Genomic DNA, 26,375 nt, shown 5'->3' with positions numbered 1-26,375 from the left:
CCGTTCTCGCAAATTTAATAAGTCAATATTGACTTATTAAATATGTGCATAGGTGACATACTTAACATAATAGATACCCTTAAAAAGATTCATAGAAAACACCGACCTTACCTAACCTTGTTAGTACCTTAAGATAAGCATCTTATTGCTTCGTAATTACAATTATTACCTAACCTATATAGGTATAGGTTAAGTAATAATTGTAATTACGAAGCAATAAGATGCTTATCTTAAGATACTAACAAGGTTAGGTAAGGTCGGTGTTTTCTATGAATCTTTTAATGGGTATCTATTATGTTTAGTATATCACCTATGCACGTAGTTAATAAGTCAATATTGACTTTACGAATTTGCGAGAACGGGTTGGGTGAGCACAGTGTAAGTGAATAATTGGTAATTGTGCAGCAATTTGATATTCGAGTTAATGTAGAATAGACATAGTGATTTGCATAATGAGAGTGAGTACGCTGAGAAATTGTGTAAGGAATTTGAATGACCTAGTTTGATTCTTGACTATACTGAATGAATAGTAAGGATCAGAGCAAAATATGTGGATTAAGCAGAGTAAGCACTTGGTGAGTGTATAATGTTTTAAACTGGTACAGTAATATTTAAGAAGTACTTGACTGGTTTACTAATCTTGCTAAGTTATAATAGAGAAGTAACTGTGATTGGGAAAAAAATTCTAGTTAGAATTTGATCGGATTAGATCTATACAAAAAATATATGCGATTTACTCTTAGCTCAAGAAAGATCTACATTAGCCTCCCATGATGATACAGACTTGTAAGTCGTAACTCGCAATGATGAGGGCGTATCGTAGCAGACCTCTCTTACATATATGTAACAACTGTGGCTAGTATTTTGTTTACCTTGATATTCCTAACACACGATGTAATACTCTTTCTATTTCCATACATACCGAAATCACAATAGTGTATATATCAAACGAACAAATCCACAAGGGATGATTCGAACCCTCTATGAGAGTTGGTCTCTCAAAATTCTCCCACAGCTGACTTGAATGGCTCATTGCAGTGCACAGTGCACCGATTTTGTGCACAAGCCCTATCTCTGTTAACCCTGGATAGTAATCTATCATGATGGGTGTCCCCAAGATGCCCACATAACCAGGAAAACGTTTATAATATGGAGGCCGCCGTATGTCCAGGCAGGAAGTAGATACAGGAAAGTTAAGCATACTTGCCACAAAGGGTCAGTGAGTACATAGGAGGTGCCAGCGTTACAGAGGGAGAGGAGACGCCAGTGAGGCGACTGACCTCTGGGGTCAGCCTCTGCCGGCAAGATGGAGAATAACAACTGTGACGTGGTCGTGGCGTGTTCATGACGTCACCTCTGCTACTGATCAGGGAACAATCAATATGATTGGTTCCCGCTCTTTTGCTGCAATGTCATTGGTAAAATTGTAATCCCTTGTGTTGTGTCCCACGAGATACCCTACAGCCGCTGGCAAGAGCTTTCACGTGAGGGAGCCCTTGCATAGAGGACGTGTCATGTTCTGTCTATTGTAAATACTGTACAATCCAATGTATTCTCACAAACCCAATGTACTTTCTTGTATATATATAAATAAATAAATAAATAAATAAATATTGGTAAATAGACAGAAGAACACCGTCTATTCCTCACCGTCAAGTTAAACTCAGCGTCTTTTCGATATACCAACACTCGCCCGGAATCGCGACTGTGACTATATTGTTCAGAAGCCTAGTGCCAAATCACCAGAGCAAAACAGACTCGTATCAGGAAACCCCTGGTGACAAATAGAGATCGTCTGTGAGTGACCTACAATGAACTAAGGCAGTGCCGCCGCCTAAGTAACCTGTGTGTGACTTTACTACAAGTGTACTGCATGGCACCATATAGTCAGCCGCCGCTAGCCGCCACTCTGTCCCGAGTGTGTAGCCCGCCAGCCGCCGCCCTGACTGTACTATGTGACGTCACCACCCTTACTCATCGCCAGTGCCACCAAGTATATGAGTGTGTTGGTTAGACATACAGCACGCCCTCCTGTGAGTACCCCTGTGTCAAGTACGGTTTGTGGGAAAGCCTGTCACCAATGGTCTCACGTCGTGACGAGCAGAACCAGCTGTCAGGCCACTTACGAGTTCTTGCATAAATGTGCCTGAGTGAGAGAGTGAATAAGAGAGGTAGCCTAACTGTAAGTACAAGATCTTGTCATTGTTTTATTGTGTCTGTCTGTGTTGATCTGAGGCATCAACCACAGTTCTCACCGTCTCATACCTGACACAGGTATAGGTGAAGACACCCGACGGTGTATGTGTGTTTATCTGTGTGGTATCGCGACATTACACTCATCTATGAATGTGAGCTTCACATACACCACACATTTAGTATTGTGTGATATTATTATTATGCATGTTGTTGCCTGTCCCATTGACAGTGCCATTGTTGAGTTATTACATATCATCATTACCCGAGTATCCGGTTGGAAATCTTGTAATCCCTTTGCATACCGGCAGTTAGGTTTGCCATGTTAATGATTGGCTGTCAACTGTGTTAAGTTAGGTGTTTCACCACGAGTGGATCTGAATTGATTAGGCAGACGTCAAGACCCTCGCTAATGTAACCATAGCCTTTCTGACACCAATCTAAAGTAAATCAAGCACCCTTTGTATTAGTGGTTAAGTTAGTAAAAAAACTACTGTTAAGCTTTATGCAGTGTTTCCGTTGAACCACTTCTGAATACTGCCAGCTATTTACTCAAGCCTTCAACTCCAGGTGTCTCCAACACCGAGTTGCCTAATTCACTAATCTATAGATGTGATGAGGACCCTAGGAGTCCCTTAAAGTGTTTCAAGCACTGAGGAGATTCCAACGATCAACGTGGACAAGCACTAGGTGAGGCTTGTCTGAGAAGAGACCCTCAAGGATTTTAACTCGACCTTGCTCCCAGGCCCTGTACGATTGCTCTAGTATTTTCTCTGCTGATTCCGACAGCTTCGTGAAGCGTCTGCCACATGTACATTGGCGACGTAGGCATTGCAGTCGGGAAAGCAAAATAGAAAACCTCCACACCCTCATCACGGCCCTTGTGAATTTGCTCTTTCTTACTGTCTGTCATGTTTTTATTTAACTTGAACTACACAGTGATATGCATTGAGATAAAATGATAGAGAGTGATAAGTATGAAATGGGTTCTATCTCGGTTTGGTTCGTCGACCCCTCTCTCTCATCATCTCTATGAGTTCCTATATAAGTAGATGATAATATTTATTTGAATGTAATGCATTGTATTCTAATATTTTACTAGAATTGTCAGAGAGAGTTGGCTAACTAGACGCAGATAGATGATGTTGACCAGACCACACACTAGAAATTGAAGGGACGACGACGTTTCGGTCCGTCCTGGACCATTCTCAAGTCGATTTCGTCGTCGTCCCTTCAATTTCTAGTGTGTGGTCTGGTCAACATACTTCAGCCACGTTATTGTGACTCATCGCCTGCAGATAGATGATGATTCGCTGGTGTTAACTATGAGGTTACGAGCTGTGGAGTGAGAAGCATTATCACCTGATAAATAATTTTCTCAAATCTCTCTCTCTCTCTCTCTCTCTCTCTCTCTCTCTCTCTCTCTCTCTCTCTCTCTCTCTCTCTCTCTCTCTCTCTCTCTCTCTCTCTCTCTCTCTCTCTCTCTCTCTCTCTCTCTCTCTCTCTCTCTCTCACTCTCTCTCTCTCTCTATCTTTTCCTTCTCTCTCTCTCTCTCTCTCTCTCTCTCTCTCTCTCTCTCTCTCTCTCTCTCTCTCTCTCTCTCTCTCTCTCTCTCTCTCTCTCTCTCTCTCTCTCTCTCTCTCTCACTCTCTCTCTCTCTCTATCTTTTCCTTCTCTCTCTCTCTCTCTCTCTCTCTCTCTCTCTCTCTCTCTCTCTCTCTCTCTCTCTCTCTCTCTCTCTCTCTCTCTCTCTCTCTCTCTCTCTCTCTCTCTCTCTCTCACTCTCTCTCTCTCTCTATCTTTTCCTTCTCTCTCTCTCTCTCTCTCTCTCTCTCTCTCTCTCTCTCTCTCTCTCTCTCTCTCTCTCTCTCTCTCTCTCTCTCTCTCTCTCTCTCTCTCTCTCTCTCTCTCTATCTCTCTCTCTCTCTCTCTCTCTCTCTCTCTATCTCTCTCTCTCTCTCTCTCTCTCTCTCTCTCTCTCTCTCTCTCTCTCTCTCTCTCTCTCTCTCTCTCTCTCTCAGTCAGTATTGGGTCTAGACTGTACACGAGCATGTTGGTGGGGTGGGGGTGTAGGAGAGCTACACCAGGAAGAAGGGGTGTGATGAGGTGTTGCTGGTGTGGTGGATTCCTGTATTAGGTGTACAGGACAGCACCTGGGCGATAGTTAGTCTTGCGGTTTGCTCTGTAGCGCCCTACACAACTACTAGATTAAAACTGATTATTGTTGTTTCTGTTTTAAGAATTTAATACAAAAATATAAAGGTGTATAATTTCTCCTAAGAATAAATCTTATTAAGATGAACTTGAGAGTGTGTGTGTAACCAACATGTTCGTAAGTGGAGAGAAACATCATTCGCGCGGTCGTAGGCGTACTTTTCCCTGCTGACATTATCGTAGGTGTTAACAGTACTGTGGGTGTTGACATGACACTGGCAGGTGTTGACATTAACAAGGGTGTTGACATTACTGAGGGTGTTGACATTAATGTCGGTGATGACATTAATCCAGGTGTTGACATTAAGTCGGGTGTTGAGATTACCACAGGTGTTGACATTACTGGGGGTGTTGACATTGATCTACACTCCATAATGGTGCCTCTACCAAGTCTCCCTAACCTCCTACTCATCCACATTGGTGCCACTACCCAGTCTGCTCCACAGTATCACCACTAATTATCGTCTCCTCTCCAGTGGTGCCACTAAGCAATGTCTCTCCTCCACAGTGGTGCCACTAAGCAATGTCTCTCCTCCACAGTGGTGCCACTAACCAATGTCTCCTCCACAGTGGTGCCACTAACCACCGTCTCCTCCACAGTGGTGCCACTAACCACCGTCTCCTCCACAGTGGTGCCGTCCAGGATAGTGGTGCTGGACGCCAACAGCCGCCCCATCCATGGAGGTGTAGTGAGGTCTCTGACGGAGGGGGACGCCCTCACCCTCTACTGTATCGCTTCCGGAGGTGAGTCAGTGTTTACTGTGTGGTCACCTCATGTTGGGTCACCTCATGTGGGTCATGTTGGGTCACCTCATGTTGGGTCACCTCATGTTGGGTCTCCTCATGTGTGTCATGTTGGGTCACCTCATGTGGGTCATGTTGGGTCACCTCATGTGGGTCATGTTGGGTCCCCTCATGTTGGGTCACCTCATGTGTATCATGTTGGGTCACCTCATGTGGGTCATGTTGAGTCACCTCATGTTGGGTCACCTCATGTGGGTCACCTAATGTTTGTCATGTTGGGTCACCTCATATGGGTCATGTTGGGGTCACCTCATATGGGTCATGTTGGGGTCACCTCATGTGGGTCACCTCATGGGTCATGTTGAGTCACCTCATGTTGGGTCACCTCATGTGAGTCATGTTGGGTCACCTCATGTTGGGTCACCTCATGTGTGTCATGTTATGTCACCTCATGTGGGTCATGTTGGGTCACCTCATGTGGGTCATGTTGGGTCACCTCATGTTGGGTCACCTCATGTGGGTCATGTTGGGTCTCCTCATGTGTGTCATGTTGGGTCAATTTAAGTTGTGTCACCTCATGTTGGGTCACCTCATGTTGGGTCACTTCATGTGTGTCATGTTGGGTCACCTTATGTTGGGTCACTTCATGTGTGTCATGTTGGGTCACTTCATGTGTGTCATGTTGGGTCACCTCATGTTGGGTCACTTCATGTGTGTCATGTTGGGTCACCTCGTGTTGGGTCACTTCATGTGTGTCATGTTGGGTCACCTCATGTTGGGTCACTTCATGTGTGTCATGTTGGGTCACTTCATGTGTGTCATGTTGGGTCACTTCATGTGTGTCATGTTGGGTCACTTCATGTGTGTCATGTTGGGTCACCTCATGTTGGGTCACTTCATGTGTGTCATGTTGGGTCACCTCATGTTGGGTCACTTCATGTGTGTCATGTTGGGGTCACCTCATGTGGGTCATGTTGGGTCACCTCATGTGTGTCATGTTGGGGTCACCTCATGTGGGTCATGTTGGGTCACCTCATGTGTGTCATGTTGGGTTAACTCACAGGGATGGGTGGTGGGAAGGTAGGGGTGGTGGGAAGGGAAGGGAGGGGTGGTGGGGAGGGAAGGGAGGGGTGGTGGGAAGGTAGGGGTGGTGGGAAGGGAGGGGTGGTGGGAAGGGAAGGGAGGGGTGGTGGGAAGGGAAGGGAGGGGTGGTGGGAAGGGAAGGGTGGTGGGAAGGGAAGGGTGGTGGGAAGGGAAGGGAGGGGTGGTGGGAAGGGAGCGGTGGTGGGAAGGGCACAGTGAGAGAGGGTGACTAACTGGGCCACTGTTCCATCCTGATGGGAAGGTCGGCCGCCGGCTCAGGTGACCTGGTGGAAGGGGGCGAGTCTGCTGACCAACACCAGTGTATCGGTGGGAGAGGACGGCACCCTCCTGGCCTCCCAGGAGGAAGGGGACGACGTGGTGCACACTGTGGGCGTGGGCGTGGGCGTTCGCTACGTCAGGACCGCCCTCATCATCCCCGCCCTCACCACAGACTACGCCCACGCCAACATCACTTGCCGCGCCTCTAACAACAACATCACCGAGCCCTTGTCTACCACACTCTACCTGGAGCTCTACAGTGAGTAGACTACCTCTAGTACATCATCTACCCTTGGCCCTCTAGCTGCTCCATCAGCTGTACCTTCAGCTGTTCTTTACTCCTGAGTGTACCATTAACTCTACCTATACCAATATATTTCGACATGTAACTTAACCTCTGTAACTATGTTAATGTACACATAAATCTCTCAGTATTTGAATCCGTGTGGAAGGCTGCCTAGAGCGGCCCAGGGTGATGGTGCTATATATGGCCCCTGGATAGCTATTTATATATATATTCTGTATTGATTATTTTCTTGTTTAGGGCTTCTATCGCTCGGACTAGTGTTGGTCTAGCATCTTGGTTTAATTGGAAGAGGAGTTCTTCAAAGGTCCTCTTCATTCAAGGTGAAGAAAAATAAATAAACAACTGTAGAATGTATCACACTTATTATAAAATTTACACGTTTCGAACCTATATGGTTCATTCTCAAGTGATAAGAAAATACAAGGCGTGTTAGATTTATACCAGTAAGGGGTCAGGTAAGGACAAGTAGATCTATACAAAATGGGACAAGAATAAAGGAATAGGTAAGGCGTAGAAGAAAAAGGCGAAAATAGGAGACGAAGCACATGCAATGATTAATCAGGTGTAGTAGCCCTTGTATATTGAGCAGTGTCTTCTATGTTGGCAACTTCACGTTCTAGTCTTGTTCTTACTCTCATGGTGGGTAGAGTGAATAGTTCCGTAATTTGGGTATCTGTGGTAGGTTGTGCTATTATTATGTGGATTGCTTCAAGAATTTGTAATCTTCTTACATCTAAAGTTTTGTCTATTATACAAGGGTTTTTATTCAAACACTTCTCTTGTTAGGGAGATGTTGTGGGCTTGTCTCATGTGATTTTTCGGGGCACCTGATTGAAGATGACAGATTAAACTCCTCGTCAGCTTGGTTGACGTCATACCTATGAACTTAGATTGAAGGCTACATCCTTCATGAGGGCAGGTGTACATATATACCACGTTTAGCTGCAGAAAAGAGTTCTCCGTCAGCTTCGGGCTGTTTTTAGTAAGGAGGTCGGTAGTCTTCTTTGTTTTATAGAATATAATTAGGTCACAGATTTGGTTAGGAGTTATGCTTTTTACTCCTTCGCGGATTAATCCGTAAAGGAGTGGCAATAAGGGGGATTGGTGCCCTGGAGGGTGTTGGTGCTACTGGAGGCCTCTGGAGGGTGTTGGTGATAAAGCTGCCCCTGGAGGGTGTTCATGATACAGGTGGACCCTGGAGGGTGTTGGTGCTACAGGTGGCCTCTGGAGGGTGTTAATGCTACAGGTGGCACCTGTAGGATATGGTGCTACAGGTGACCCCAGGAGGGTGTTAATGCTACAGGTGGCACCTGGAAGGAGTTGGTCCTACAGGTGGCCCTGGAGGGTGTTGCTGATACAGTTGGCCCTTGAGGGTGTTGGTGCTACAAGTGGCCCTGGAGGGTGTTGTGCTACACGTGGCCCTTTAAGGGTCTTGGTGCTACAGGTGGGTCTGGAGGGTGTTGGTGCTACAGGTGGCCCTTTAAGGGTGTTGGTGCTACAGGTGGGCCCATTAAGGGTGTTGGTGCTACAGGTGGCCCATGGAGGGGTGTTGGTGCTACAGGTGGCCCCCTGGAGGGTGTTGGTGCTACAGGTGGGCCCTGGAGGATGTTGGTGCAACGGGTGGGCCCTGGAGGGTGTTGGTGCTACAGGTGGGCCCTGAAGGGTGTTGGTGCTACAGGTGGCCTCCTGGAAGTTGTAGGTGCTACAGGTGGCCCCTGGAGGGTGTTGGTGCTACAGGTGGCCTCTGGAGGGTGTTAGTGCTACAGGTGGCCCTGGAGGGTGTTTGCGCAACAGGTGGCCTCTGGAGGGTGTTAGTGCTACAGGTGGCCCTGGAGGGTGTTTGTGCTACAGGTGGCCTCTGAAGAGTGTTGGTGCTACAGGTGGTCATGGAGGGTGTTGGTGCTACAGGAGGCCCTGGAGGGTACTGATGCTACAGGTGGACCCTAGAGGGTGTTGGTGCTACAGGTGGACCCTAGAGGGTGTTGGTGCTACAGGTGGCCCCTAGAGGGTGTTGGTGCTACAGGTGGACCCTGAAGGGTGTTGGTGCTACTGGTGACCCCTGGAGGGTGTTGGTACAACAGGTGGACCCTGAAGGGTGTTGGTGCTACAGGTGGCCCTCGAGAGTGTTGGTGCTACAGATGGCCTGGAGGGTCTTGGTGCTACAGATGGCCCTGGAGGGTGTTGGTGCTACAGGTGGCCCCTGGAAGGTGTTGGTGGTACAGGTGGCCCTGGAGGATGCTGGTGCAGCAGGTGGCCCCTGGAAGGTGTTGTGCTACAGGTGGCCTTGGAGGGTGTTGGTGTTACAGGAGGCCCTGGAGGGTGCTGGTGCTAAAGGTGGGCCCTGGAGGGTGTTGGTGCTACTGGTGAACCCTGGAGGGTGTTGGTGTTACAAGTGGGCCTGGAAGGTATTGGGGGTACAGGTGGCACTGGAGGGTGCTGGTGCTACAGGTGGCCTCTGGAGGGTGTTGGTGCTACATGTGGACCCTGAAGGGTGTTGGTGATACAGGTGAACCCTGGAGGGTGCTGGTGCTACAGGTGGCCCTGGAAGGTGTTGTGCTACAGGTGGCCCTGGAGGGTGTTGGTGCTACAGGTGGGCCCTGGAGGGTGATGGTGCTATACGTGGGCCCTGGAGGGTGTTGGTGCTACAGGTGGCCCTGGAGGGTGTTGGTGCTACAGGTGGCCCTGGAGGGTGTTGGTGCTACAGGTGGGCCCTGGAGGGTGATGGTGCTATACGTGGGCCCTGGAGGGTGTTGGTGCTACAGGTGGCCTCTAGAGGGTGTTGGTGCTACAGATGGGCCTTGAGGGTGTTGGTGCTACAGGTGGGCCTAGAGGGACCTGGTGTTACAGGTGACCTCCAGGAGGGTGTTGGTGCTACTTGTGGACGCTGAAGGATGTAGTGCTACAGGTGGGCCGTGGAGGGTGTTGGTGTTTCATGTGGCCCCTGGAGGGTGCTGGAGCTACAAGTGGGCCTCGAGGGTGCTGGTGCTACAGGTGGGCCCTGGAGGGTGTTGATGCTACAGATTGGTCCTGGATGTTGTTGGTGCTACAGGTGGCCCTGGAGGGTGTTGGTGCTACAGGTGGGCCCTGGAAGGTGTTGGTGCTACAGGTGGGCCCTGGAGGGTGTTGGTGCTACAGGTGGGACCTGGAGGGTGTTGGTGCTACAGGTGGGCCGTGGAGTGTGTTGGTGCTACAGGTGGCTATGGAGGGTGTTGGTGCTACAGGGGGGCCAGGAGGGTGTTGGTGCTACAGGTGGGCCCTGGAGTGTGTTGGTGCTAATGGTGGGCCCTGGAGGATGTTGGTGCTACAGGTGGGCCCTGGAGGGTGTTGGTGCTACAGGTGGGCCGTGGAGTGTGTTGGTGCTACAGGTGGCTATGGAGGGTGTTGGTGCTACAGGGGGGCCAGGAGGGTGTTGGTGCTACAGGTGGGCCCTGGAGGGTGTTGGTGCTACTGGTGGGCCCTGGAGGGTGTTGGCGCTACAGGTGGCCCAAGAAGGGTATTGGTGCTACAGGTGGGCCTAGAGGGTGTTGGTGCTACAGGGGGGGGGGCCCTGAAGGGTGTTGGTGCTCCAGGTGGGCCCTTGAGGGTGTTGGTGCTACAGGTTGGCCCTAGAGGGTGTTGGTGCTACTGGTGGGCCCTGGAGGGTGTTGGTGCTACAGGTGGTCCCTGGAGGGTGCTGGTTTCTACAGGTGTCCTCTGGAGGTTGTTGGTGCAACAGGTGGGCCCTGGAGGGTGTTGGTGCTACAGGTGGGTCCTGGAGGGTGTTGGTGCTACAGGTGGGCCTAGAGGGCGTTGGTGCTACAGGAGGGGCCCTGAAGGGTGTTGGTGTTACAAGTGGGTCTGGAGGGCTTTGGTGTTACAGGTGGACCCTGGAGGGTGTTGGTGCTACAGGTGGACCCTGTATGGTGTTGTGCTACAGGTGGGCCTAGAGGGTGTTAGTGCTACAGGTGGGCCCTGGACGGAGTTGGTGCTACAGGTGGGCCCTGGAGGGTGTTGGTGCTACAGGTGGGCCTGGAGGGTGTTGGATCTATAGGTGGGTCCCTGCGGGTGTTGGTGCTACAGGTAGACATGGAGGGTGTTGGTGCTACAGGTGGCCCCTGGAGGGTGTTGGTGCTAAAGGTTTCCCCTGGAGGTTCTTGGTGCTACAGATAGCCCTTCTAGGTTGTTGGTGCTACAGGTGGGCCCTAGAGGTTGTTGGTGCTACAGGTAGACCTGGAGGGTGTTGGTGCTACAGGTGGCCCCTGGAGGGTGTTGGTGCTACAGGTGGGCCCTAGTGGTTGTTGGTGCTACAGGTAGACCTGGAGGGTGTTGGTGCTACAGGTGGCCCCTGGAGGGTGTTGGTGCTACAGGTAGACATGGAGGGTGTTGGTGCTACAGGTGGCCCCTGGAGGGTGTTGGTGCTATAAGTTTCCCCTGGAGGTTCTTGGTGCTACAGATAGCCCTTCTAGGTTGTTGGTGCTAAAGGTGGCGCTGGAGGGTGTTGGTACTACAGGTGGCCCTTGGAGGGTGTTGGTGCTAAAGGTGGCCCCTGGAAGGTGTTAGTGCTACAGGTCGGCCCTGGAAGGTGTTGGTGTTACAGTTGGGCCCTGGAGGGTGGAGGTGCTATAGGTGGGTCCTGGAGAGTGTTGGTGCTACAGGTGGGCCCTGGAGGGTGTTGGTGTTACAGATGGGCCCTGGAGGGCGTTGGTCCTACAGGTGGGCCCTGGAGGGTGGAAATGCTACATGTTGGTCCTGGAGGGTGTTGGTCCTACAGGTGGGCCCTGGAGGGTGTTGGTGCTACAGGTGGGCCTTGAAGGGTGTTGGTGCTACAGGTGGCCCCTGGAGGGTGTTGGAGCTACAGGTGGGCCTGGAGACTGTTGGTGCTACAGGTGGGCCCTGGAGGGTGTTGGTGCTACTGGAGGGCCCAGGAGGGTGAAGGTGCTGCAGGTGGACCATGGTGGGTGATGGTGCTACAGGTGTCCCCTGGAGATTGTTGGTGCTACAAGTGGGGCCTGGAGGGTGTTGGTGCTACAGATGGCCCCTAAAGGGTGTTGGGGCTACTAGTGGGCCCTGGAGGGTGCTGGTGCTACAGGTGGCCCTGGAGGGTGTTGGTTGCTACAGATGGGCCCTTGAGGGCGTCGGTGCTACAAGTGGGCCCTGGAGGATGTTGGTGCTACAGGTGGGCCCTTGAGGGTGTCGGTGCGACAGGTTGGCCTAGAGGGTGTTGGTGCTACAGGTAGGCCTGGAGGGTGTTGGTGCTACAGGTGGCCCCTGGAGGGTGTTGGTGCTACAGGTTTCCCCTGGAGGTTCTTGGTGCTACAGGTGGCCCTTGGAGGGTGTTGGTGCTACAGGTTTCCCCTGGAGGTTCTTGGTGCTACAGGTGGCCCTTGGAGGTTGTTGGTGATATAGGTTTCCCCTGGAGAGTGTTGGTGCTAAAGGTGGGGCCCTGGAGGGTGTTGGTGCTACTGGTGGGGCCCTATTGGATGTTGGTGCTACTGGTGGGCCCTGAAGGGTGTTGGCCCTACAAGTGGTCCCTGGAGGGTGTTAGTGCTACTGGTAGGCCCTGGAGGGTGTTGGTGCTACTGGTGGGGCCCTATTGGATGTTGGTGCTACTGGTGGGCCCTGAAGGGTGTTGGCCCTACAAGTGGCCCCTGGAGGGTGTTGGTGCTACTGGGGGGCCCTGGAAGATGTTAGTGCTACAGGTGGCCCCTGGAGGGTGTTGATGCTAGAGGTGGGCCCTGGAGGGTGTTAGTGCTAAAGGTGGCCCTGGAGGGTGCTGCTGCTACAGGTGTCCCCTGGTGGGTGTGTGAACTACAGGAAAGCCATGGAGGGTGGAGGTGCTACAGGTGGGTATGGAGAGTGTTGGTGCTACAGGTGGGCCCTGGAAGGTGTTGGTATTACATATGGGCCCTGGAGGGTGGAAGTAATACAGGTGAGTCCTGGAAGGTGTTGGTCCTACAGGTAGGCCTTGGAGAGCGTTGGTGCTAGAGGTGGCCCCTGCAGGGTGTTTGTACTACAGGTGGGCCTGGAGAGTGTTGGTGTTACTGGAGGCCCTGGAGGGTGCTAGTGCTAAAGGTGGGCCCTGGAGGGTGTTGGTGCTACAGGTGGCCCCTGGAGGGTGTTGGTGCTACTGGTGAACCCTGGAGGATGTTGTGCTACAGGTGGCCCCTGAAGGGTGTTGGTGTTACAAGTGGGCCCTGGAGGCTGTTGGAGCTACAAGTGGGCCTGGAGAGTGTTGATGCTACTGGTGGGCCCTAGAGGGTGGAGGTGTTACAGTTGGGCCCTGGAGGGCGTTGGTGTTACAGGTGGGTCCTGGAGGGTGGAGATGCTACAGGTTGGTCCTGGAGGGTGTTGGTCCTACAGGTGGGCCCCTGGAGGGTGTTGGTGCTACAGGCGGGCCCTGAAGGGTGTTGGTGCTACAGGTGGCCCCTGGAGGGTGTTGGAGCTACAGGTGGGCCTGGAGAGTGTTGGAGCAACAGGTGGGCCCTGGAGGGTGTTGGTGCTACAGGTGGGCCCTGGATAGTGAAGGTGGGTCCTGGGAGGTGTTGGTCCTACAGGTGGGCCCTGGAGGGTGTAGGTGCTACAGGTGCCCCCTGGAGGGTGTTGGTACTACAGGTGGACCCTGGAGGGTGTTGGTGCTACAGGTGTCCCCGGGAGATTGTTGGTGCTACAAGTGGGGCCTGGAGGATGTTGGTGCTACAGATGGCCCCTGAAGGGTGTTGGTGCTACTAGTGGGCCCTGGAGGGTGTTGGTGCTACAGGTGTCCCTGGGGGGTGCTCGTGCTTCAGGTGGACCCTGGAGGTTGTTGGTGCAACAAGTGGGGCCTGGAGGATGTTGGTGCTACAGATGGCCCCTGAAGGGTGTTGGTGCTACTAGTGGGCCCTGGAGGGTGTTGGTGCTACAGGTGGACCCTGGAGGGTGTTGGTGCTACAGGTGTCCCCTGGAGGGTGTTGGTGCTACAAGTGGGGCCTGGAGGATGCTGATGCTACAAGTGTCCCCTGGAGGTTGTTGGTGCTACAAATGGTCCCTGGAGGGTGTTGGTGCTACAGGTGGGCCTAGAGGGTGTTGGTGCTACAGGTAGGCCTGGAGGGTGTTGGTGCTACAGGTGGGCCCTAGAGGTTGTTGGTGCGACAGGTGGGCCTAGAGGGTGTTGGTGCTACAGGTAGGCCTGGAGGGTGTTGGTGCTACAGGTGGCCCCTGGAGGGTGTTGGTGCTAAAGGTTTCCTTTGGAGGTTCTTGGTGCTACAGGTGGCCCTTGGAGGTTGTCGGTGCTACAAGTTTCCCTTAGAGGTTCCTGGTGCTACAGGTAGGCCTGGAGGGTGTTGGTGCTACAGGTGGCCTTTGGAGGTTGTTGGTGCTACAGGTGGCCCTTGGAGGGTGTTGGTGCTAAAGGTGGCCCCTGGAGGGTGTTAGTGCTGCAGGTAGGCCCTGGAGGGTGTTGGTGCTACTGGTGGGGCCCTAGAGGGTGTTAATGCTACTGGTGGGCCCTGAAAGGTCTTGGCCCTACAAGTGGCCCCTGGAGGGTTTTGGTGCTACTGGTGGGTCCAGGAGGGTGTTAGTGCTAAAGGTGGCCCCTGGAGGGTGTTGATGCTAGAGGTGGGCCCTGGAGGATGTTAGTGCTAAAGGTGGCCCTGGAGGGTGCTGGTGCTACAGGTGTCCCCTGGTAGGTGTTTGTACTACAGGAAAGCCATGGAGGGTGGAGGTGCTACTGGTTGGTCCTGGAGGGTGTTGGTCCTACTGGTGGGTCCTGGAGGGTGTTGGTGCTACAGGTGGGCCCTGGGAGGTGTTGGTCCTACAGGTGGGCCCTGGAAGGTGTTGGTGCTACAGGTGTCCCCTGGAGGTTGTTGGTGCTACTAGTGGGCCCTGGAGGGTGTTTGTGCTACAGGTGTCCCTGTGGGGTGCTCGTGCTTCAGGTGGACCCTATAGGTTGTTGGTGCAACAAGTGGGGCTTGGAGGATGCTGATGCTACAAGTGTCCCCTGGAGGTTGATAGTGCTACAAGTGGTCCCTGGAGGGTGTTGGTGCTACAGGTGGGCCCTTGAGGGTGTCGGTGCGACAGGTGGGCCTAGAGGGTGTTGGTGCTACAGATAGGCCTGGAGGGTGTTGGTGCTACAGGTGGCCCTGGAGGGTGTTGGTGCTACAGGTGGGCCCTAGAGGTTGTTGGTGCGACAGGTGGGCATGGAGGGTGTTGGTGCTACAGGTGGCCCTGGAGGGTGTTGGTGCTACAGGTGGGCCCTAGAGGTTGTTGGTGCGACAGGTGGGCCTGGAGGGTGTTGGTGCTACAGGTAGGCCTGGAGGGTGTTGGTGCTACAGGTGGCCCTGGAGGGTGTTGGTGCTACAGGTGGCCCTTGGAGGGTGTTGGTGCTAAAGGTGGCCCCTGGAGGGTGTTAGTGCTACAGGTAGGCCCTGGAGGGTGTTGTGCTACTGGTGGGCCCTGAAAGGTGTTGGCCCTACAAGTGGCCCCTGGAGGCTGTTGGTGCTACTGGTGGATTCTAGAGGGTTTTGGTGCTACTGGTGGGTCCAGGAAGGTGTTAGTGCTAAAGGTGGCCCCTGGAGGGTGGTGATGCTAGAGGTGGGCCCTGGAGGGTGTTGGTGCTACAGGTGGGTCCTGGGAGGTGTTGGTCCTACAGGTGGGCCCTGGAGGGTGTTGGTGCTACAGGGGGACCCTGGAGGGTGTTTGTGCTACAGGTGGGCCCTGAAGGGTGTTGGTGCTACAGATGGCCCCTGGACGGTGTTGGTACTACAGGTGGACCCTGGAGGGTGTTGGTGCTACTGGTGGGCCCTGGAGGGTGTTGGTGCTACAAGTGGGGCCTGGCGGATGCTGATGCTACAAGTGTCCCCTGGAGGTTGTTGGTGCTACAAATGGTCCCTGGAGGGTGTTGGTGCTACAGGTGGGCCTAGAGGGTGTTGGTGCTACAGGTAGGCCTGGAGGGTGTTGGTGCTACAGGTGGGCCCTAGAGGTTGTTGGTGCGACAGGTGGGCCTAGAGGGTGTTGGTGCTACAGGTAGGCCTGGAGGGTGTTGGTGCTACAGGTGGCCCCTGGAGGGTGTTGGTGCTAAAGGTTTCCTTTGGAGGTTCTTGGTGCTACAGGTGGCCCTTGGAGGTTGTCGGTGCTACAAGTTTCCCTTAGAGGTTCCTGGTGCTACAGGTAGGCCTGGAGGGTGTTGGTGCTACAGGTGGCCTTTGGAGGTTGTTGGTGCTACAGGTGGCCCTTGGAGGGTGTTGGTGCTAAAGGTGGCCCCTGGAGGGTGTTAGTGCTACAGGTAGGCCCTGGAGGGTGTTGGTGCTACTGGTGGGGCCCTAGAGGGTGTTAATGCTACTGGTGGGCCCTGAAAGGTCTTGGCCCTACAAGTGGCCCCTGGAGGGTTTTGGTGCTACTGGTGGGTCCAGGAGGGTGTTAGTGCTAAAGGTGGCCCCTGGAGGGTGTTGATGCTAGAGGTGGGCCCTGGAGGATGTTAGTGCTAAAGGTGGCCCTGGAGGGTGCTGGTGCTACAGGTGTCCCCTGGTAGGTGTTTGTACTACAGGAAAGCCATGGAGGGTGGAGGTGCTACTGGTTGGTCCTGGAGGGTGTTGGTCCTACTGGTGGGTCCTGGAGGGTGTTGGTGCTACAGGTGGGCCCTGGGAGGTGTTGGTCCTACAGGTGGGCCCTGGAAGGTGTTGGTGCTACAGGTGTCCCCTGGAGGTTGTTGGTGCTACTAGTGGGCCCTGGAGGGTGTTGGTGCTACAGGTGTCCCTGTGGGGTGCTCGTGCTTCAGGTGGACCCTATAGGTTGTTGGTGCAACAAGTGGGGCTTGGAGGATGCTGATGCTACAAGTGTCCCCTGGAGGTTGATGGTGCTACAAGTGGTCCCTGGAGGGTGTTGGTGCTACAGGTGGGCCCTTGAGGGTGTCGGTGCGACAGGTGGGCCTAGAGGGTGTTGGTGCTACAGATAGGCCTGGAGGGTGTTGGTGCTACAGGTGGCCCTGGAGGGTGTTGGTGCTACAGGTGGGCCCTAGAGGTTGTTGGTGCGACAGGTGGGCATGGAGGGTGTTGGTGCTACAGGTGGCCCTGGAGGGTGTTGGTGCTACAGGTGGGCCCTAGAGGTTGTTGGTGCGACAGGTGGGCCTGGAGGGTGTTGGTGCTACAGGTAGGCCTGGAGGGTGTTGGTGCTACAGGTGGCCCTGGAGGGTGTTGGTGCTACAGGTGGCCCTTGGAGGGTGTTGGTGCTAAAGGTGGCCCCTGGAGGGTGTTAGTGCTACAGGTAGGCCCTGGAGGGTGTTGTGCTACTGGTGGGCCCTGAAAGGTGTTGGCCCTACAAGTGGCCCCTGGAGGCTGTTGGTGCTACTGGTGGATTCTAGAGGGTTTTGGTGCTACTGGTGGGTCCAGGAAGGTGTTAGTGCTAAAGGTGGCCCCTGGAGGGTGGTGATGCTAGAGGTGGGCCCTGGAGGGTGTTGGTGCTACAGGTGGGTCCTGGGAGGTGTTGAACCTACAGGTGGGCCCTGGAGGGTGTTGGTGCTACAGGGGGACCCTGGAGGGTGTTTGTGCTACAGGTGGGCCCTGAAGGGTGTTGGTGCTACAGATGGCCCCTGGAGGGTGTTGGTACTACAGGTGGACCCTGGAGGGTGTTGGTGCTACTGGTGGGCCCTGGAAGGAGTTGATGCTACAGATGGGCCCTATAGGGTATTAGTGCTACAGGTGGGCCTGGATGGTATTGGTGCTACAGGTGGGCCCTGGAGGGTGTTGGTGCTACAGGTGTACCCTGGAGGGTGTTAGTGCTGCAGGTGGCCTCTGGAGGGTGTTGGTGCTACAAGGTGGGCCTGGAGGGTGTTGGTGCTACTGGAGGGCCCTGGAGGGTGTTGGTGCTACAGGTGGCCCCCGGGAAGTGTTGGTGCTACAGGTGGGTCAGGAGGGTGTTGTTGTTACAGGTGGCCTTGGAGGGTGTTGGTGCTACAGGTGGCCCCTGGAGAGTGTTGGTGCTACAGCTGGGCCTAGAGAGTGTTGGTGCTACAGGAGGTCTTAGAGGGTGCTGGAACTACAGGTGGGCCCTGAAGGTTGATGGTGCTACAGGTGGGCCCAGGAGGATGTTGGTGCTACAGGTGGGCCCTGGAGGGTGTTGGTGCTAATGGTGGCGCCTGTAGGGTGTTGGTGCTACAGGTGGGCCCTGGAGGGTGTTGGCGCTACAGGTGGCCCAAGAGGGGTGTTGGTGCTTCAGGTGGGACCTTGAGGGTGTTGGTGCTACTGGTGGGCCCTAGAGGGTGTTGGTGCTACTGGTGGTCCCTGGAGGGTGTTGGTGCTACAGGTGGGCCCTGGAGTGTGTTGGTGCTACAGGTGGGCCTAGAGGGTGTTGGTGCTACAGGTGGGGCCCTGAAGGGTGTTGGTGCTACAAGTGGGTCTGGAGGGTTTTAATGTTACAGGTGGACCCCGGAGGGTGATGGTGCTACAGGTGGGCCTGGAGGGTGTTGGTGCTACAGGTGGGCCCTAGAGGTTGTTGGTGCGACAGGTTTCCTCTGGAGGTTGTTGGTGCTACAGGTGGCCCTTGGAGGTTGTTGGTGCTACAGGTGGCCCTTGGAGGGTGTTAGTGCTAAAGGTGGCCCCTGGTGGGTGTTATTGCAACAGGTAGGCCCTGGAGGGTGTTGGTGCTACTGGTGGGTCCTGAAGGGTGTTGGTGTTACAGTTGGGCCCTGGAGCGTGGAGGTGCTATAGGTGGGTCCTGGAGTGTGTTGGTCCTACAGGTGGGCCCTGGAGGGTGGGGGTTCTACAGGTGGGTCTGGAGAGTGTTGGTGCTACAGGTGGGCCCTGGAGGGTGTTGGTGTTACAGGTGGGCCCTGGAGGGCGTTGGTCCTACAGGTGGGCCCTGGAGGGTGGAGATGCTACAGGTTGGTCCTGGAAGGTGTTGGTCCTACAGGTGGGCCCTGGAGGGTGTTGGTGCTACAGGTGGGCCCTGAAGAGTGTTGGTGCTACAGTTGCCCCCTGGAGGGTGTTGGTACTACTGGTGGACCCTGGAGGGTGTTGGTGCTACAGGTGTCCCCTGGAGATTGTTGGTGCTACAAGTGGGGCCTGGAGGGTGTTGGTGCTAAAGATGGCCAATGAAGGGTGTTGGTGCTACTAGTGGGCCCTGGAGGGTGTTGGTGCTACAGGTGGCCCTGGAGGGTGCTCGTGCTTCAGGTGGGCCCTGGATGTTGTTGGTGCTACAGGTGGGTCCTTGAGGGTGTCGGTGCTACAGGTAGGCCTGGAGGGTGTTGGTGCTACAGGTGGCCCCTGGAGGGTGTTGGTGCTACAGGTAGGCCGTGGAGGGTGTTGGTGCTACTGATGGGCCCTGAAGGGTTTTGGCCCTACAAGTGGCCCCTGGAGGGTGTTTGTGCAACTGGTGGGCCCTGGAGGGTGTTGGTGCTAGAGGTGGGCCCTGGAGGGTGTTAGTGCTAAAGGTGGCCCTGGAGGGTGCTGGTGCAACAGGTGTCCCCTGGTGGGTGTTTGTACTACAGGAAAGCCATGCTACAGGTGGGCCCTGGAGGGTGTTGGTGTTTCATGTGGACCCTGGAGGGTCGAGGTAATACAGGTGTCCCCTGGAGATTTTTGGTGCTACAAGTGGGGCCTGGAGGGTGTTGGTGCTACAGGCGTCCCCTAGAGGGTGTTGGTGCTACTAGTGGGCTCTGGAGGGTGCTAGTGCTTCAGGTGGGCCCTGGAGGGTGCTAGTGCTTCAGGTGGGCCCTGGAGGTTGTTGGAGCAACAAGTGGGGATTGGAGGGTGTTGGTGCTACAGGTGTCCAACAGAGGGTGCTGATGCTACAAGTGTCCCCTGGAGGTTGTTGGTGCTACAGGTGGGCCCTTGAGGGTGTTGGTGCTACAGGTGGGCCCTGGAAAGTGTTGGTGTTTCATGTGGACCCTGGAGGGTGGAGGTAATACAGGTGTCCCCTGGAGATTGTTGGTGCTACAAGTGGGGCCTGGAGGGTGTTGGTGCTACAGGTGTCCCCTAGAGGGTGTTGGTGCTACACGTGGGGCCTGGAGGGTGTTGGTGCTACAAGTGGGCCCTGGAGGTTGTTGGTGCTACAGGTGGGCCCTTGAGGGTGTTGGTGCTACAGGTGGCCCCTGGAGGGTGTTGGTGCTACAGGTTTCCCCTGGAGGTTCTTGGTGCTACAGGTGGCCCTTGGAGGTTGTTGGTGCTATAGGTGGCACTGGAGGGTGTTGGTGCTACAGGTGGCCCTTGGAGGGTGTTGGTGCTAAAGGTGGCCCCTGGAGGGTGTTAGTGCTACAGGTAGGCCCTGGAGGGTGTTGTTGCTACTTGTGGGGCCCTAGAGGGTGTTGGTGCTACTGTTGGTTGGTGACCCTGGTGGGCCCTGGAGGGTGTTGGTGTTACAGGTGGGTCCTGGAGGATGGAGGTGCTATAGGTGGGTCCTGGAGGGTGTTGGTCCTACAGGTGGGCCCTGGAGGGTGGAGGTGCTACAGGTGGGTCTGGAGAGTGTTGGTGCTACAGGTGGGCCCTGGAGGGTGTTGGTGCTACAGGTGTCCCCTGGAGGGTGTTGGTGCTACAGGTGGGCCCTGGAAGGTGTCGGTGCGACAGGTCGGCCTTGGAGGGTGTTGGTGCTACAGGTGGGCCCTGGAGGGTGTTGGTGCTGCAGCTGGGCTCTGGAGTGTGTTGGCGCTACAGGTGGCCCAATAGGGGTATTGGTGCTACAGGTGGGTCTAGAGGGTGTTGGTGCTACAGGGGGGGGCCCTGAAGGGTGATGGTGCTACAGGTGGGCTCTTGAGGGTGTTGGTCCTACACGTGGGCCCTGGAGAGTGTTGGTGCTGCAGGTGGGCTTTGGAGGGTGTTGGTGCTACAAGGTGGGCCCTGAAGGGTGTTTGTGCTACAGATGGCCCCCGGGAAGTGTTGGTGCTAAAGTGGGACAGGAGGGTGTTGGTGCTACAGGTGGCCCCTGGAGGGTGTTGGTGCTACTGGTGGGGCCTTAGAGGGTGGATGTGCTACAAGCGGGCCCTGGAGGGTATTGGTGCTACAGCTGGGCCTAGAAAGTGTTGGTGCTACAGGAGGTCTTAGAGGATACTGGAACTACAGGTGGGCCCTGAAGGTTGTTGGTGCTACAGGTAGGCCCAGGAGGATGTTGGTGCTGCACGTTGGCCGTGAAGGGTGTAGGTGTTACAGGTGGTCTCTGGAGGGTGAGAGTGCTACAGTTAGCCTTGGAGGAGGTTGGTGCTACAGGTGGGCCGTGGAGGGTGCTGGTGCTACAGGTAGCTCTGGAGGATGTTGGTGCTACAGGTGGCTCTGTAAGGTCTTGGTGCTACAGGTGGGCCAGGAGGGTGATGGTGCTACTGGTGGTCCCTGGAGGGTGTTGGTGCTACAGGTGGGTCAGGAGGGTGTTGGTGCTACAGGTTTCTCCTGGAGGTTCTTGGTGCTACAGGTGGGCCTGGAGGGTGTTGGTGCTACAGGTGGCCCTTGGAGGTTGTTGGTGCTACAGGTGGGCCCTGGAAAGTGTTGGGGTTTCATGTGGACCCTGGAGGGTGGAAGTAATACAGGTGTCCCCTGGAGATTGTTGGTGCTACAAGTGGGGCCTGGAGGTTGTTGGTGATACAGGTGGCCCCTGGAGGGTGTTGGTGCTACAGGTTTCCCCTGGAGGTTCTTGGTGCTACAGGTAGCCATTGGAGGTTGTTGGTGCTACAGGTGGCCCTGGAGGGTGTTGGTGCTACAGGTGGGCCCTAGAGGTTGTTGGTGCGACAGGTGGGCCTAGAGGGTGTTGGTGCTACAGGTAGGCCTGGAGGTTGTTGGTGCAACAGGTGGCCCCTGGTGGGTGTTGGTGCTACAGGTTTCTCCTGGAGGTTCTTGGTGCTACAGGTGGCCCTTGGAGGTTGTTGGTGCTACAGGTTTCCCCTGGAGGTTCTTGGTGCTACAGGTGGCCCTTGGAGGTTGTTGGTGCTACAGGTGGCACTGGAGGGTGTTGGTGCTACAGGTGGCCCTTGGAGGGTGTTGGTGCTAAAGGTGGCCCCTGGAGGGTGTTGTTGCTACTTGTGGGGCCCTAGAGGGTGTTGGTGCTACTGGTGGGCCCTGAAGGGTGTTGGCCCTACAAGTGGCCCCTGGAGGGTGTTGGTGCTACTGGTGGGCCCTAGGGGGTTTTGGTGCTACTGGTGGGCCCAGGAGGGTGTTAGTGCTAAAGGTGGCCCCTGGAGGGTATTGATGCTTGAGGTGGGCCCTGGAGGGTGTTAGTGCTAAAGGTGGCCCTGGAGGATGCTGGTGCTACAGGTGTCCCTTGGTGGGTGTTTGTACTACAGGAAAGCCATGGAGGGTGGAGGTGCTACTGGTGGGTATGGAGAGTGTTGGTGCTACAGGTGGGCCCTGAAGGGTGTTGGTGTTACATGTGGGCCGTGGAGGGTGGAGGTTATACAGGTGGGTCCTGGAAGGTGTTGGTCCTACAGGTGGGCCTTGGAGGGCGTTGGTGCTACAGGTGGCCCCTGCAGTGTGTTTGTACTACAGGTGGGCCTGAAGAGTGTTGATGCTACTAGTGGGCCCTGGAGGGTATTGGTGTTACAGGTGGGTCCTGGAGGATGGAGGTGTTATAGGTGGGTCCTGGAGGGTGTTGGTGCTAGAGGTGGGCCCTGGAGGGTGTTAGTGCTAAAGGTGGCCCTGGAGGGTGCTGGTGCAACAGGTGTCCCCTGGTGGGTGTTTGTACTACAGGAAAGCCATGGAGGGTGGAGGTGCTACAGGTGGGTTTGGAGAGTGTTGGTGCTACAGGTGGGCCCTGGAGGGTGTTGGTGTTTCATGTGGACCCTGGAGGGTGGAGGTAATACAGGTGTCCCCTGGAGATTGTTGGTGCTACAAGTGGGGCCTGGAGGGTGTTGGTGCTACTAGTGGGCCCTGGAGGGTGTTGGTGGTACAGGTGGCCCTGGAGGGTGCTAGTGCTTCAGGTGGGCCTTGGAGGTTGTTGGTGCAACAAGTGGGGCCTGGAGGGTGTTGGTGCTACCGGTGTCCCCTAGAGGGTGTTGGTGCTACACGTGGGGCCCGGAGGGTGCTGATGCTACAAGTGTCCCTTGGAGGTTGTTGGTGCTACAGGTGGGCCCTTGAGGGTGTTGGTGCTACAGGTGGCCCCTGGAGGGTGTTGGTGCTACAGGTTTCCCCTGGAGGTTCTTGGTGCTACAGGTGGCCCTTGGAGGTTGATGGTGCTACAGGTGGCCCTGGAGGGTGTTGGTGCTACAGGTGGGCCCTAGAGGTTGTTGGTGCGACAGGTGGGCCTAGAGGGTGTTGGTGCTACAGGTAGGCCTGGAGGGTGTTGGTGCTACAGGTGGCCCTGGAGGGTGTTGGTGCTACAGGTAGGCCTAGAGGTTGTTGGTGCTACAGGTGGCCCCTGGAGGGTGTTGGTGCTACAGGTTTCTCCTGGAGGTTGTTGGTGCTACAGGTGGATCTTGGAGGTTGTTGGTGCTACAGGTGGGTCAGGAGGGTGTTGGTGCTACAGGTTTCTCCTGGAGGTTCTTGGTGCTACAGGTGGGCCCTGGAAAGTGTTGGTGTTTCATGTGGACCCTGGAGGGTGGAGGTAATACAGGTGTCCCCTGGAGATTGTTGGTGCTACAAGTGGGGCCTGGAGGGTGTTGGTGCTACAAGTGGGCCCTTGAGGGTGTTGGTGCTACAGGTGTCCCCTGGAGGTTGTTGGTGCTACAGGTGGGCCCTAGAGGGTGTTGGTGCTACAGGTGGGCCCTTGAGGGTGTTGGTGCTACAGGTGTCCCCTGGAGGTTGTTGGTGCTACAGGTGGGCCCTGGAGGTTGTTGGTGCGACAGGTGTCCCCTAGAGGGTGTTGGTGCTACAGGTGGGCCCTGGAGGTTGTTGGTGCTACAGGTGGCCCCTGGAGGTTGTTGGTGCTACAGGTGGGCCCTGGAGGTTGTTGGTGCTACAGGTGGCCCCTGGAGGTTGTTGGTGCTACAGGTGGGCCCTGGAGGTTGTTGGTGCTACAGGTGTCCCCTGGAGGTTGTTGGTGCTACAGGTGGGCCCTAGAGGGTGTTGGTGCTACAGGTGGGCCCTTGAGGGTGTTGGTGCTACAGGTGTCCCCTGGAGGTTGTTGGTGCTACAGGTGTCCCCTAGAGGGTGTTGGTGCTACAGGTGGGCCCTGGAGGTTGTTGGTGCTACAGGTGTCCCCTAGAGGGTGTTGGTGCTACAGGTGGGCCCTGGAGGTTGTTGGTGCTACAGGTGGGCCCTAGAGGGTGTTGGTGCTACAGGTGGGCCCTTGAGGGTGTTGGTGCTACAGGTGGGCCCTTGAGGGTGTTGGTGCTACAGGTGTCCCCTGGAGGTTGTTGGTGCTACAGGTGGCCCTTGGAGGTTGTTGGTGCTACAGGTGGCCCTTGGAGGGTGTTGGTGCTACAGGTGGCCCTTGGAGGTTGTTGGTGCTACAGGTGGCCATTGGAGGTTGTTGGTGCTACAGGTGGCCCGGGAGGGTGTTGGTGCTACAGGTAGGCCTGGAAAGTGTTGGTGCTACAAGTGGGGCCCGGAGGGTGCTGATGCTACAAGTGGCCCCAAGAGGTTGTTGGTGCTACAAGTGGGGCCTGGAGGGTGTTGGTGCTACAAGTGGGGCCTGGAGGGTGTTGGTGCTACAAGTGGGCTCTGGAGGTTCTTGGTGCTACAGGTGGCCCTTGGAGGTTGTTGGTGCTACAGGTGGCATTGGAGGGTGTTGGTGCTTCAGGTGGCCCTTGGAAGGTGTTGGTGCTAAAGGTGGCCCCTGGAGGGTGTTAGTGCTACAGGTAGGCCCTGGAGGGTGTTATTGCTACTAGTGGGGCCCTAGAGGGTCTTGGTGCTACTGGTGGGCCCTGAAGGGTGTTGGCCCTACAAGTGGCCCCTGGAGGGTGTTGGTGCACCTGGTGGGCCCTAGAGGGTTTTGGTGCTACTGGTGGGCCCAGGAGGGTGTTAGTGCTAAAGGTGGCCCCTGGAGGGTATTGATGCTAGAGGTGGGCCCTGGAGGGTGTTAGTGCTAAAGGTGGCCCTGGATGATGTGGTGCTACAGGTGTCCCCTGGTGGGTGTTTGTACTACAGGAAAGCCATGGAGGGTGGAGGTGCTACAGGTGGGTATGGAGAGTGTTGGTGCTACAGGTGGGCCCTGAAGGGTGTTGGTGTTACATGTGGGCCCTGGAGGGTGGAGGTTATACAGGTGGGTCCTGGAAGGTGTTGGTCCTACAGGTGGGCCTTGGAGGGCGTTGGTGCTACAGGTGGCCCCTGCAGGGTGTTTGTACTACAGGTGGGCCTGAAGAGTGTTGATGCTACTAGTGGGCCCTGGAGGGTGGAGGTGCTACAGGTGGGTCTGGAGAGTGTTGGTGCTACAGGTGGGCCCTGGAGGGTGTTGGTGCTACAGGTGTCCCCTGGAGGGTGTTGGTGCTACAGGTGGGCCCTGGAAGGTGTCGGTGCGACAGGTGGGCCTTGAAGGGTGTTGGTGCTACAGGTGGGCCGTGGAGGGTGTTGGTGCTACAGCTGGGCCCTGGAGTGTGTTGGTGCTACAGGTGGCAATGGAGGGTGTTGCGCTACAGGTGGCCCAAGAGGGGTGTTGGTGCTACAGGTGGGTCTAGAGGGTGTTGGTGCTACAGGGGGGGGGCCCTGAAGGGTGATGGTGCTACAGGTGGGCTCTTGTGGGTGTTGGTCCTACAGGTGGGCCCTGGAGAGTGTTGGTGCTGCAGGTGGGCTTTGAAGGGTGTTGGTGCTACAAGGTGGGCCCTGAAGGGTGTTTGAGCTACAGATGGCCCCCGGGAAGTGTTGGTGCTAAAGTGGGTCAGGAGGGTGTTGTTGCTACAGGGGGCCTTGGAGGGTGTTGGTGCTACAGGTGGCCCCTGTAGGGTGTTGTTGCTACTGGTGGGGCCTTAGAGGGTGGATGTGCTACAAGCGGGCCCTGGAGGGTATTGGTGCTACAGGTGGGCCTAGAGAGTGTTGGTGCTACAGGAGGTCTTAGAGGATACTGGAACTGCAGGTGGGCCCTGAAGGTTGTTGGTGCTACAGGTAGGCCCTGGAGGATGTTGGTGCTGCACGTTGCCCGTGAAGGGTGTAGGTGTTACAGGTGGCCTCTGGAGGGTGAGAGTGCTACAGTTAGCCTTGGAGGAGGTTGGTGCTACAGGTGGGCCCTGGAGGGTGCTGGTGCTACAGGTAGCTCTGGAGGATGTTGGTGCTACAGGTGGCTCTGTAAGGTCTTGGTGCTACAGGTGGGCCTGGAGGGTGATGGTGGTACTGGTGGTCCCTGGAGGATGTTGGTGCTACAGGTGGCTCTGTAAGGTCTTGGTGCTACAGGTGCGCCTGGAGGGTGATGGTGGTACTGGTGGTCCCTGGAGGGTGTTGGTGCTACAGGTGGGTCAGGAGGGTGTTGTTCCTACAGGTGGCCCTGGAGGGTGTTGGTGCTATAGGTGGCCCTTGGAGGGTGTAGGTGCTACAGGTGCCCCTGGAGGGTGTTGGTACTACAGGTGGCACTGAAGGGTGTTGGTGCTACAAGTGGCCCCTGGAGGGTGTTGGTGCAACAGGTGGGCAAGGAGAGTGTTGGTGCTACAGGTGGGTCTTAGAGGGTGTTGGTGCTAAATGTGGGAATTGGAGGTGGAGGTGCTACAGGTGGGTCCTAGAAGGTGTTGGTTCTAAAGGTGGGCCCTGGAGGGCGTTGGTACTA

General features: G+C 55.6%; 1 protein-coding gene across 1 annotated transcript in view; it reads left to right on the top strand.

Moving 5' to 3' along the window:
* The window catches only part of LOC123755425 (synaptogenesis protein syg-2), a 773,573-nt gene that overhangs the window by 68,273 nt on the left and 678,925 nt on the right, over window positions 1-26,375 (top strand). Inside the window, exons 2-3 of the mRNA XM_069312426.1 lie at window positions 5,039-5,152; window positions 6,498-6,773. Coding sequence (XP_069168527.1) covers window positions 5,039-5,152; window positions 6,498-6,773 — 390 coding nt within the window. The remainder of the gene's footprint in view (window positions 1-5,038; window positions 5,153-6,497; window positions 6,774-26,375) is intronic.

Source organism: Procambarus clarkii, chromosome 1 (genome assembly GCF_040958095.1).
Source record: "Procambarus clarkii isolate CNS0578487 chromosome 1, FALCON_Pclarkii_2.0, whole genome shotgun sequence".
NCBI lineage: Eukaryota > Metazoa > Arthropoda > Malacostraca > Decapoda > Cambaridae > Procambarus > Procambarus clarkii.
This window is presented reverse-complemented; position numbering and strand designations above follow the sequence as displayed.